At 35.1% G+C, this 12379-nt stretch overlaps 2 protein-coding genes across 3 annotated transcripts; both read right to left on the bottom strand.

Annotated features, from left to right (window-relative positions):
- Positions 1-635: 635 nt before the first annotated feature.
- CARB (carbamoyl phosphate synthetase B) lies at positions 636-4799 on the bottom strand. Its single transcript, XM_079072895.1, has 4 exons — positions 3313-4799; positions 2540-3232; positions 944-2459; positions 636-848 (listed from the first exon to the last, which is right to left on the bottom strand). The coding sequence occupies exons 1-4, from the start codon at positions 4642-4644 to the stop codon at positions 814-816; spliced, it is 3576 nt and encodes a 1191-aa protein (XP_078929021.1). The 5' UTR covers positions 4645-4799; the 3' UTR covers positions 636-813.
- Positions 4800-8013: 3214 nt separating this feature from the next.
- LOC145136613 (peptidyl-prolyl cis-trans isomerase CYP63-like) lies at positions 8014-12290 on the bottom strand. 2 transcript variants are annotated; one of them, XM_079070723.1, is made up of 14 exons: positions 12166-12290; positions 11568-11663; positions 11419-11473; positions 11236-11324; positions 11133-11157; positions 10989-11027; positions 10773-10890; positions 10528-10688; positions 10119-10443; positions 9889-9995; positions 9151-9346; positions 8757-9047; positions 8584-8664; positions 8014-8508 (listed from the first exon to the last, which is right to left on the bottom strand). In XM_079070723.1, exons 2-14 carry the CDS (start codon positions 11643-11645, stop codon positions 8232-8234), a joined length of 1842 nt encoding a protein of 613 aa, XP_078926849.1. In that variant the 5' UTR covers positions 11646-11663; positions 12166-12290; the 3' UTR covers positions 8014-8231. The 2 variants fall into 2 exon arrangements, with proteins under 2 accessions (XP_078926849.1, XP_078926850.1); XM_079070724.1 differs by having other exon boundaries at positions 8769-9047.
- Between the last annotated feature and the right edge of the window lie 89 nt (positions 12291-12379).

Genomic DNA, 12379 nt, shown 5'->3' with positions numbered 1-12379 from the left:
ATTTACTTTTTTTCGTTAGGTTGTGTTATTGATGATGGTGATGATGTACATGATAATAAAAAAATAGAGGAATAGAGTAATAAATATTGTATCGACTAAACTAGTATAGACATGTATTTTATTATTATTATTTATGGATTACATTCAAATGTTGAAGTCTTGAAGAGTTGAATAGATATCGATAATGTAGTGAATTGATTATGTACTTCTGAACATATCGTGCTTTTTTTTGTTTTTTTGTAAAGTTGAATTTGCTGTGTTCTATATTTGTAATGATTTTGAGCTGCCAAAAACATGATTCATATTTTTAGCAAGTAATATCATGATTTTGAGATGGCAAAATTCTACCCAAAAAAATAAAATAAAATAAAATAAAATAAAATAAAAAAAAAAAAAAACTTTAATTTTTAAATTGCTAAAAGTCTACGATTTTACGTTTTAGGCTTCTAAAATTAAGCATGTTTTAGCCCAAAAGAGCATTTTTAAGCCCACAAAACGGGGTGATGATAGAATTAGGGGGTCCGGGAAACGGGAGAGGTTGACATCCCTAATATGCAAATACTTTTCGCAATTAACATTTCCTTCTAAAGCCTACATCAACTAGACACATAACTCTCTTTGTAGAGTGTGTCACATTAACATAAAAACACCACCTTTATTACGTCTCGTTTATTAAAACAAGCAACACAAAAAAGGTGAAAAATTAACAGATCCCGATCATAAATAACATATCATCATCAAACAAACATAAGATAAAACCAACGAAAACACAAATAAATATCTAAAAGAACAAAATCAGTGGGCAGCAAAGACCTACAACTCCCTCGAGATTGCTGCAGCACTCTTACCTGAAACATATACATATAACAAAATGATATCAAATAAAAATATCACATCACACAGAATTAGATCAATCAATATCAATAATATAATTTTATATTACCAATGGGTTGTTCCTCCTCTTTTGCAAAATAATCCTGAAGAGCTACCATCTTAAACTTCTTGGTTTTCATGCTTCTGATAGCCTCACAAGTAGCCAAAGCCCCAGAAACCGTTGTTATGATCGGAATCTTGTAAGCCAAAGCCATCCTCCTCAACTGACGCCCATCAATCTGATCAAGATCATCATTGGAACTGGTGATCACCATCAACTGAATCTGTCCATTAGCAACCATATCACCTGCATGTGGACGCCCTTCATGCAACTTCAACACTCTCTCAACCGGAATCCCATCCATCTCAAGAACATGAGCAGTTCCAGAAGTTGAAACAATCGTAAACCCAATCCCCAAAAAAGCCCTAGCAATCTTCCCCAAATGAGGCTTTGTCATATCATTCAAACTCAAAAACACAGCCCCTGAAACCGGTAACTTCTGTCCCGCAGCTATCTGAGATTTAGCAAAAGCAATTGAAAAATCCGTATCAATCCCCATCACTTCACCCGTACTACGCATCTCAGGCCCTAAAAACACATCACACCCTTGAAACTTCTCAAACGGAAGAACAGCTTCTTTCACTGATACATGTTTTGGTATAACCTCTTTTGTGAAACCCAAATCAGGAAGTGAAATTCCCGACATTACAAGTGAAGCGTATTTAGCTAATGGCCTCCCGATTGCTTTTGACACGAACGGGACTGTTCGGGAAGCCCGTGGATTCGCTTCTAGCAAGAAAACATCGCCGGAATTCGTGATTGCGTATTGACAGTTCATAAGCCCGCAAACGTTCAACCGTTTAGCTAACTTTGTAGTCCAATTTCTGATTGTTTCCAGACTCGCAGCGGAAACGGTTTTGGTCGGAATCATACAAGCGGAATCACCGGAATGGACTCCGGCTTGCTCGATATGTTCCATGATTCCGCCGATCACGACATTCCCGTGTAGATCCGCGAGGGAATCGATATCGATCTCGATTGCGTCCGATAAGTACCGGTCCACCAAAACGGGTCGATCCGGATCCACTTCAACCGCGGTTTCGAGGTACTTGATTAGCTTTTCATCACTGTAAACAATCTCCATTGCTCGACCTCCTAACACATATGAAGGTCTGACAACAACCGGATACCCGATTTCCGATGCGATTGCGAGAGCATCGGCTTCACTTTTTGCGATTCCGCCTTTCGGTTGTTCGATTTGTAGTTCGTTTAGTATCAGATTGAACCGCTCTCGATCCTCAGCTGCATCAATGGAATCGGGTGATGTTCCCCAGATTTGAACAAACCCAGAATTGGAAGAAGATGGAAGCTTGTGTTCATCGAGGTAGTTTTGAATTGGAAGAGCGAGCTTCAATGGAGTTTGACCTCCGAATTGGACTATGATTCCATCGGGACGTTCCATGTCAATTACATTAAGAACATCTTCAACTGTGAGTGGCTCAAAGTAAAGTCGATCACTCGTATCATAATCGGTTGATACAGTCTCGGGATTTGAATTCATCATGATCGTTTCATAGCCTGCCTCCTACAATTACAAACAAAGATTAAATAAAAAAATTTAAAATTATATAAAGTAGTGATGAATGGATGTTTCGATTTACGAACCTGAAGGGCGAATGAAGCATGACAGCAGCAATAATCGAATTCAATCCCTTGACCAATTCGATTGGGTCCACCACCCAAGATTAAAACTTTTTTTCTTTTAGTTGGAGATGATTCGCATTCATAATCATAAGATGAATACATGTAAGGAGTGTCTGCCTCGAATTCTGCAGCACACGTGTCAACACGTTTGTAAGCAGGAGCAACTCCCAAAGACAAACGTGTCACACGAACTTCTTTTTCTGTTGATTTTGTAGCAAATGATATCTGTTTGTCACTAAACCCTCTTTTTTTGATTTCATAAAACTCGTCTTTATCAAGCTGCGATAAAGTTTTTGACATGATGTATTGCTCAACATCCACCAATTCTTTAAGTTGTGTGAGGAACCATTTGTCGATGAAACTTAATTCATGAATGGCGTCCACTTTCATGCCTCGTTTCATTGCAGCATATACAGCATGGATTCGATCAGGATTTGGAACACGAAGACTGTATTTCAGTTTGTCCCAATCCCAATCCAGCTCTTTGATTGGTGCACAACCCCAACCCGAATACCCAGTTTCAAGTGATCTCACTGCCTTCTGGAAAGATTCTTGAAATGTTCTTCCTACAGCCATTGATTCACCTACGGATTTCATCTGTGTTGTCAACACCGGTTGAGATCCTGGGAATTTCTCAAATGCAAACCTGGGAATCTGTATAATTCAATGAATTTTACTGTTAGAATATGATTATGTGTTATATATATAAACAAAGGAAAGAAGATAATACCCGCCTTTGTGACAACATAATCGATTGAAGGCTCAAAACTAGCAGGTGTCTTCATTGTGATATCATTTGGAATCTGATCTAAAGAATAACCAACAGATAACTTAGCAGCCATCTTTGCAATAGGAAAACCAGTAGCTTTTGATGCTAAAGCAGAAGATCTTGAAACTCTAGGGTTCATTTCAATAACCATAACCTCACCATCTTCGGGATTCACAGCAAATTGTACGTTAGAACCACCACATTCAACTCCAATTTCCCTTATAATAGCGATGGAGTAATCACGCAGGCGTTGGTACTCCTTATCTGTCAGAGTCTGTGCAGGGGCAACTGTGATTGAATCCCCAGTATGAACACCCATTGGATCGATGTTTTCAATAGAACATATAATAACAACGTTATCTGCCAAATCCCTCATAACCTCAAGCTCGTATTCTTTCCATCCTAACAACGATTTCTCAACTAGAACTTGTGATGTGACACTGGCTGCAAGTCCTGACTTACAAATTGTCTCGAATTCTTGTTTATTGTAAGCAATTCCACCACCAGAACCACCTAAAGTAAAAGCCGGTCTAATAATCAAAGGGAACTCACCAATTGTGTTGGCGATTTGCAGACACTCTTGAAGGGTAGTACCAATTCCGGATGGGGGAGTTTTGAGGCCGATGTTCTTCATGGCTTCCTTAAACAATTCCCTATCTTCAGCCTTCTTGATAGCTTCAAGTTTAGCTCCGATTAACTCCACATTGTACTTATCAAGCACACCTCTTTCAGCCAACGCCACCGCCAGATTAAGCGCGGTTTGACCACCCATGGTGGGCAAAATCGCGTCTGGTCGTTCTTTTGCAATCACCTGCTCGACTAACTCCGGTGTCATCGGCTCAATGTATGTCCTGTCAGCCATATCCGGGTCGGTCATGATAGTAGCCGGGTTTGAATTGATAAGAACAACTTCATAACCATTCTCTCTTAAAGCTTTACAAGCTTGGGTACCAGAATAATCAAATTCACAAGCTTGGCCGATAACAATAGGCCCAGCACCAAGAATCATAATCTTTTTGATATCAGTTCGCTTACCGACATTTGGTTTTTGAGTTTCAGTTGGTTGGGTGCTCTTAGTAGAGCTGCAGACAATGGAACAAGCGTTTTGTGTGCGGGTTGAAGGTGCTGATAAATTGTGGGTGATTTTGGACTTCTTTAGTGAGAATAAGGAGAAAGGGAAAGACTTTGGTTTGGAGGAGATGAAAGCGGAGGTGGAGGTGGCGGCGGCGGCGGCGGCGGCGGCGGTATTAGTGGATGAAATGAGCATATTTTCGCAGGGGTTGAAGCAAACCGCCATATCGGTAACGACGGAAGACGAGAGCGGCGCAAGGGACAAAGAAGATAGGTTTTAGCCCAAATGTGTCACGCCTCCTCTACCTTTCGGCGTTTTCTCCGTTACCCACAATTTGCTATTGTGCTCGTCCCTTTCGCATATATTAACTAGGGTTTGTCGCAAAAAAAGATCGTGATATTGGGGAATATGATTACCTATTTTAAGGAGGTAATAAGATCACAATAAGTTTTTTATTTATTAAAATAATTATCTAAACATCGTATTTAAGTCTATTATGTGCTTGTAATAAGATTTATGTCATTCGAAAATATATTTTCGACAAAAAGTATTAAAATATATTTCAAACAAAAAGTATTAAAATAGATATTTCAAACAAAAAAGTAAATTCCCAAATAAACTTTTTGGCAAAAAGTATTATTTTCAGAATAAACAACTTTGACAAAAAAAATGTTGTAGAAATTTCGGGAAAAAATATATATACTTCAGGTAAAAATTGTATATTTCGGAGTTCTTTTTCAAAATTTTGAGTTGATTGTAGAATTTCATAATTGTTATGTTTGTTTAATCTGTTGTTCAAATGTGAACATGTCCAATCCAAGGCTCAAAGCCTCAAATGATACTGGTCGAGAAGTTTTCTGATTTTAGAATCCGGTGAAGTACCATTTTGAAAGCCCAATGATGGTGGTTTTTGTTCAAAATCTCGGTGTAAATAGGAATAAATTTCAATTATATACCAATGAGTGTTGGGCATTGGCTGAGGGGTGGGTAGTGTGGGTGGGAATGAATATGTGTGTGTTTTAGAAAAAAAATTGGATTAACAAAAAAATTATGGAAACACATGTAAAAAACTAACATACTGTGAAAAAACATGTAAAAAAAGTAACATACTGTGTAAAATTTTTGGCCTAAATTCCACGCTTTCAAAAAGCCACATAAAAGGTCATACTTTTTTGTCCCCTTCCAATTCTTAGTCTATATATATATATATATATATATATATATATATATATATATATATATATATATATATATATATATATATAGGAGCAGATCAAACGAGAACACTAAAAAGGTTGAGAACGCGAAAACAGATCTGAACTATCTAAATATATAAATCCATGGCTATTATCAAACGAGCCATTTATGTAAATTCTAAAATTATTGGTATTAAAATGTAACTTTTAAATGGTCAAATGGGCATAATAGTAATCACAACTTTTTCTAATTTCCTATAATTTCTTATTCTCTCACTTATTTCCTCTTATTTTCCCGTATCTCTCTCGTTCTCTCTTTATACCTAGGGTTTTATCAATAAAGTTGCATCATCCTCCTCATCATCTCACGCCGCAACCATCTTTGAGCACCATTAAAATATGTTCATCATCTTCATCATTTTGCGCCACAACCACCATCAGCGTACGCAATGCCGACCGAAAGCGACGATCAAAGATGTGATGAAGGCGAACAATCTCTTTGATATTTCTCTGTCAGATCTTCAATGGAGATGATTGCGATGAAGGCGACTGTCGAACATAAAAAAAAAAGGTAGTCAACATATTTTTATGACGACTCTTTTCTCAGGAGACGTATACAACTAGAGAAAATATGGTCAAAATTAAATTCACAGGTCAAGGTTTCCAAGATATACTCTCATAGAAGTTCGTTTTGCAAATGTTGAGATTTTCAAAATTTGTCTTATGGCCCACCTTTACAATCAGTAAGTAATTGATTTTTGGGTTATTTTGATATATTATGTTCAATTTAAATTATTTAATCCTTGATAAAAAAGTATTTTATAATTCTGTTAGAATTAAAAATGTGAAGTTGCATATTAGGTGTTTGTGAAAAGTCCTTAGTAATTTTTTATATCAACGTACACATGTGTTCATATTTTGATCAACATTATGGTTTTATTTTCATTCATTGTCGAATAGGAAGAAAATAATATTACAATCATTAAGTAAAGTTTAAGCGTGTTTTTGTTCTAATCATTTATGATTAACAAATATTAGGTAAATTTTAATTGTATTTTTTATTTATTTGTGATTAAGCCATAATAAATAAAGTGTCATTGTTATTTTCGCTTATTCATTGATGTATTTGTGAAACCATTAATAAATATTAAAAATATCATCATTTGTAAGCAACTTTTGACTTACTTTGATAGTATATAAATGAAAGACATAATGAATATAACATTCTTCTTTATTGTTTGTACATGACTGAATTCATATAATTTGATTTTTCATTTTGTAGGACTAGTAACAAGGAAAAGTGAACGTCTACAAAATACATATTGATACTGTTTAAACAAGTTCAAAAAAGATCATTCAAAATCGGTGTTGATAGATATGACTGAAGATGAATCATCATTTTAATGTAGATGTATAGATGATGCTTTATTCATTTTTTATTACAAATGTATTTTTTTGTATTGTTATTACGTTATATTCATTTACGATTACATTGTTTTTTATTGCGTTATATTCATTTAGGATTCCAAATGTACTGAACGTGTTATTGATCTATACATGATGTTTTATTTTTTCTAATATTTATTTTTACTTATAATCATTCATGATTAACATAATACGGTTAAATAATATTTTTAAAAATTCATTATATGTATGTTTTAATTCATCAATGAATATACCATAAAATTATTTTTCGATCTTGATAAAAATAGAGTTAAATATCAAAACCACTACAATTATATACCAAAATGTGGGTTTAATCATTTTGATAGAAATCGTATGAATCAATAATACAAGATTATTTAAGAAAAATAAAAGGAATATCTCCGCTTATAATAAAAAAGCATTAAATTCTTTTTAGGTAACAATAAAACATAATCCCTAAATTTTAGGGAAATCTTATTTTATTATAATTTAATTAAAAAACATAATTACTAATATGCCCTTATATATTGATTGGTCCAAAATTGTTCTCGCGTGCTCAACCTTTTAGATCTTTTCCCTATATACTCAATGAGCTTGTATAGTAAAAGAAAAAGAGACATGTAAACCTACAATCATTGGTAATTGACTAAAAAAACAAATTCGGTGATCTTTTAAATCTTTAAACAAAACTACCGACTAAATGAACACAAATACGATAGTTTAATGCCCAAATTCAACTCTAACCCTTGCTATAATTCTTTTTTTATTTAAAGAATCGTATTATCATCTCCTCTTTCATAATGTATTACAGAAAATGTTCAATTTTATACAAATGACAAATAAAAGAAAAATCATGACCATTACTAATCTAAATTCAATTTTATACAAATGACAAATAAAAAAAAAAATTCAATTCCAGAGGCACTTAATGAGATAAGAACATGACCTTACCAAGTTACCATGCATATACATATTCATACAATGGTTCAACTTCAACAAATACAATTTCCGAAATCAAGAATCACTTTGTAACAGAATGACTTGTACCATAAATTAGCATATTCACCTAGTTTTGAAGTTCAGGTTCCAGCAAAATCCATCACAACAAAAAACAAAAAGGCCAAAAACAGAAACCAATTCAGCAATCAAAGATAGTTGTAGACAACATAACATAGTGAAAGCATATGAGTTTTAGGGGCTAATATCACCATAAGAAACAAGACCCCTTTGACCACCAGCACCAGGTGGGACTGACCTTGACCTTGACCTTGACCTTGACCTGCTTGAAACCACAGCCACCATTTTCTTAGGTTGATGCTTACCTGGAGATGGAGAAGCCGACCTTTTGGCTTTGTGTGAGGGTGAGGGTGAGGGTGATGTCACCCGAGGTCCAAGCCGCGACTTTAATTTTTCGCTTATATCTGCTCGCCTTTCAACTGGGCTGTGGCTACGACTCCTTCTCCTAAACCTACAAAAGGGCAAATTAGTAAATTCCTTTTTAAAATATCAAAGAAATACTTTAAGAGAGAGAGAGAGAGAGAACCTGGGAGGGCTCCTGCCTCTCGGAGGACTTCTGTTTCTTCGTGGTGGGGACCGCTCAGAATATCTTCTATAATTTGGATATCTGATACAAATCATGGGTATTATTATATTATATACATGGTTTTTTTTTTTAAAAAGTCATATTTGGTAAATAATTAAAATGTTGATTTATACCTATCATGATACCTTCCTTGAGGGTAGCCAAACTGATGAGACCTGCGGGGGGAGCGGTCGGGGCTAGGGGTGCGGTATCTTCGTGCAAAGGAATATTCCTTGGTGAAACCGCGCCCTTTTCTTACTCTTTTTGGAGTCCCATTTCCATTTGGTGATCTGCTTCTTGATACATCACCCCCCCTTCTTTCATTCTTGTCACAAGGTCGAGACCCTTTTTCATTTTGTGAAGGACTTTTTGAAACCCTCTTTGAGATTGGGCTTCCACTTCTCCTTACAGGACTTCGCCCACTCCTAAACAAACAAACAAAAATTATCAATAAAAAATATATATATACACACACACACACAACACAATATCAATGTATGTCAGTGTGTGTGTCTTCAAAGTTCAAACCTGGATTTGCTCGAGTCATCTGAATCTTGACTTTGCTTGCCAGATGGCTTATTAGATAGAGTTTCTTTCTCCTTCTCCTTCACAATCCCATTTTTAACAAGCTCTTGCTCTTCCAAGGTTTTCTTTGAATATTGATCCTTAATTTCCACCTTTGCTTCAGGTTCCTTTCGTGACAGATCTGGTGAACTTTTCCTCACTACATATTACATAACAACATTTGTAATCATCTATCTCACTAACAGTTGAGTAGGGAAAACTGAAATGTGCTTTCTACTTTATTTTTTACCCATAGCAGCAACCTACTTACATACATCTCTTTACCAATAATAGCAATGTATTTGATTATTATTTTTTACTTATAATAACACTTATAAGTTATACCTAACATAATAGCAACGTACTTTATTTTTTACCCAAAATGGCAATGTTGCATTTTCTATATATATATATATATATATATATATATATATATATATATATATATATATATATATATATATATATATATATAAGCATTTTACGTTATCTACTACATATTACTACTATCTGTAAAAAAAAATATAAGTTTGTTGCTACCATGAGTGACATATTGCTATTATTGGTAAATAAATGTAAGGACGTTGCAATATTCTTGCTATGGGTAAAAATACAGTACAATGCCTATATTGGTAGAAAGAGTAAAGCATGTTGTTATTTCCTGCAATATGCCCTTAAAAAAAAGGGGAAAAAAAAGGATACCAGAAGTACTTGAAGGTCTATTTTTGGCCTTTGCAACACGTCGATTTGCTTTTCCATCATCAGAACTGCTACTTCCACTTTCTGTTTCACTTGAACTCCCAGAGCTCCTAAAGTAAGTCCACTTTTACAAGTTAGAAATACAATATTATATGAAAAGAGATTTACATTTTATATATATATATATATATATATATATATATATATATATATCAAAAGGCAACTATTTGGACCTTCTCTTTGATCTTTTGCCAGGCAACCGTCTCTTTTCTTTCCGTTTGTTCTTACGCTGTTTGACTTCTTTTTTTGTTGACCTCTTCCTCCTTCTTTTACCACCAGCAGATGAACTTGAAGAATCAGAATCAGCTTCCGATTCCGACTCCGAATAGGAATCGGAATCACTCTCCGAAGAATAAGACTCGGAATCTGAATCAGATGGTGAGTACTTTCTCCGTTTCCTCAATTTCTCCCTGATAGTTGATCCACGGCGTTTTTTTACTCGCCCATCGGAACTGTCATCAGTAGAAACATCTTTCTTCACAGTTTTTTTCTTTTTACCTATAAATAAAAGTAACAATGCATCACAACTTGCGCATAATCAAATAAATGTTATTCATAGTTGATAAATAACAATAGCAATACCTTTTACGGGGTCCACCACATTGTTCTTCTTATCTTCAATAACTTCACCACAATCCACAATTTTTACCACGCCAGAAGGTTTTCCATCACTTGTTCCCAACAGCTCAATCTTCTTAATTGTCTCCATTCCCTTTGTTACCTTACCAAAAACAACATGTTTCCTGCCATATAACCAGTGAACAAAGCTAGGGTTAATAAAAAGATGATAAAATCAGATAACTTGTAATAACGAGGCAATGAATTACCCATCAAGATGGGGTTGGCGCTTGAAGAGTATAAAGAACTGAGATCCGTTTGTATTTGGGCCACCATTTGCCATAGAGAGTATTCCAGCTCCACTATGATCCAGCTTAAAGTTCTCATCTACACAAATAGTAGAATTAGAAAGAGCATTAAATGATAAGTCATAAATCTTGCATATAAAAATTGAAAGGAAACATGTTTTGAATTATAATTTATACCTGCAAACTTTCCTCCATAGATGCTCTCCCCACCAGTGCCTGCAAACCATCAAAACGTCACCCCTTACAACTCTGGGCATGCAGATGGAAGTTAAAAAGAGCTTCTCCACTCTGTCAAGAACATGATTTAAAGAAAATGCATACCATTTTGTTTTGAGAAATCGCCTCCCTACACACATTGAAAAAAAGTTATTTCATATGCAAAAGTTATGTTGCTATTATAAGAAGAGATAACCAATTAACATACTTGAGCCATGAAGCCTTTAATAATGCGATGGAATATAATTCCCTTGTAGTGCAATGGTTTTCCAGTAACACTTCCAGTGCCCTTCTCCCCTACACAGTTAACTCACAATGTAATAACAATGCATATGTGTATGTATGTATTTCAGATGCCTAAGGTTCATTAAGCCCTTGAGTTTACAAGTACCTGTGCATAGTGCTCGAAAATTCTCAGCTGTTCTAGGGACAATATCAGCGAAAAGCTGCAAATTTCAAGTCGTTACTTTCCATTAGTATCTTAACTCCATAATGAAGAGATATAAAGTTACATGACTACATATAGAGTTACATAAATACCTCGATGACAATTCTTTCTGCAGGACTTCCTTCTATTGATAAGTCCAAGAACACACTAGGGTTTTTCTTCTTACTCATCTCTTCTCAAAGCAGATCCTAAAACGAACAAGTACCATTAGCATATAGCTTCAGATTAGGTAAATGAGAGAAGGTCTAAACTCGCTCTCCTCGAATTTACAAAAAGGTATAATATAATCGTATACTCTAGTGACGTATCAATTAAAAACAACATGGGAAAATGATTACAGCTACATAAATGCACATGTTTACACGAAGAAACTTTCAATTTACCATGCTATTAGAAATGCTTTTAACTAATGGATAAAACCCTAAACCCTAGCAGCCCCAGAACAACAAATAAGCAGTCTCAATAATTTTTCAAATATGTTTTGTTTCCTAAAACTCACATTAAGATGTAAATTTCAGGAACAAACTACAAATATGGAATATAACACGAAAATACGATCGGTTAATTAGAACTTTGAGGTGACATCCGTAAATAGTGCATGCGTCGATTTGAGATTGAACGCAATAGCAAGAGTCTGAGAGTAAAGAGAGGGTGGAAAATCTGATGAACTTTAAGAGAGACAGAACCCACCGGCGGACGGCGGTGGCGAGCAGAAGAGATTCTTGGTGATTTTTCCTCTTGTTTTCGCCTATGGTCACTGCTCCACCAGAAAACTAGCAATCGGTGACTTAGGTGTGTTTGGGATTAAAATATAAAATGACTTATAGCAAAATAGTTTTCTAAAACTTTTCCTTTGCCTACTAATAAATTGTTTTCAGGGTGTTTGGAATTTTATTTAAAACGA

The sequence above is a fragment of the Lactuca virosa genome, chromosome 9, assembly GCF_052849685.1.
Source record: "Lactuca virosa cultivar CGN04683 chromosome 9, Lactuca_virosa_CGN04683_v6, whole genome shotgun sequence".
NCBI lineage: Eukaryota > Viridiplantae > Streptophyta > Magnoliopsida > Asterales > Asteraceae > Lactuca > Lactuca virosa.
Note: the sequence above shows the minus strand (reverse complement) of the source record. Positions and strands in the feature narration are given on the sequence as shown.

Coding starts and splice junctions, on each gene's coding strand:
- CARB (XM_079072895.1), bottom strand. CDS start 4,644: ATGGCGGTTTGCTTCAACCCCTGCGAAAATATGCTCATTTCATCCACT. Junction 3,233..3,312: donor TCGATTATGTTGTCACAAAG/GCGGGTATTATC, acceptor TGAATTATACAG/ATTCCCAGGTTTGCATTTGA. Junction 2,460..2,539: donor ATGCTTCATTCGCCCTTCAG/GTTCGTAAATCG, acceptor TTGTAATTGTAG/GAGGCAGGCTATGAAACGAT.
- LOC145136613 (XM_079070723.1), bottom strand. CDS start 11,645: ATGAGTAAGAAGAAAAACCCTAGTGTGTTCTTGGACTTATCAATAGAA. Junction 11,158..11,235: donor TTAAAGGCTTCATGGCTCAA/GTATGTTAATTG, acceptor CAATGTGTGTAG/GGAGGCGATTTCTCAAAACA. Junction 9,048..9,150: donor GATGACTCGAGCAAATCCAG/GTTTGAACTTTG, acceptor TTGTTTGTTTAG/GAGTGGGCGAAGTCCTGTAA.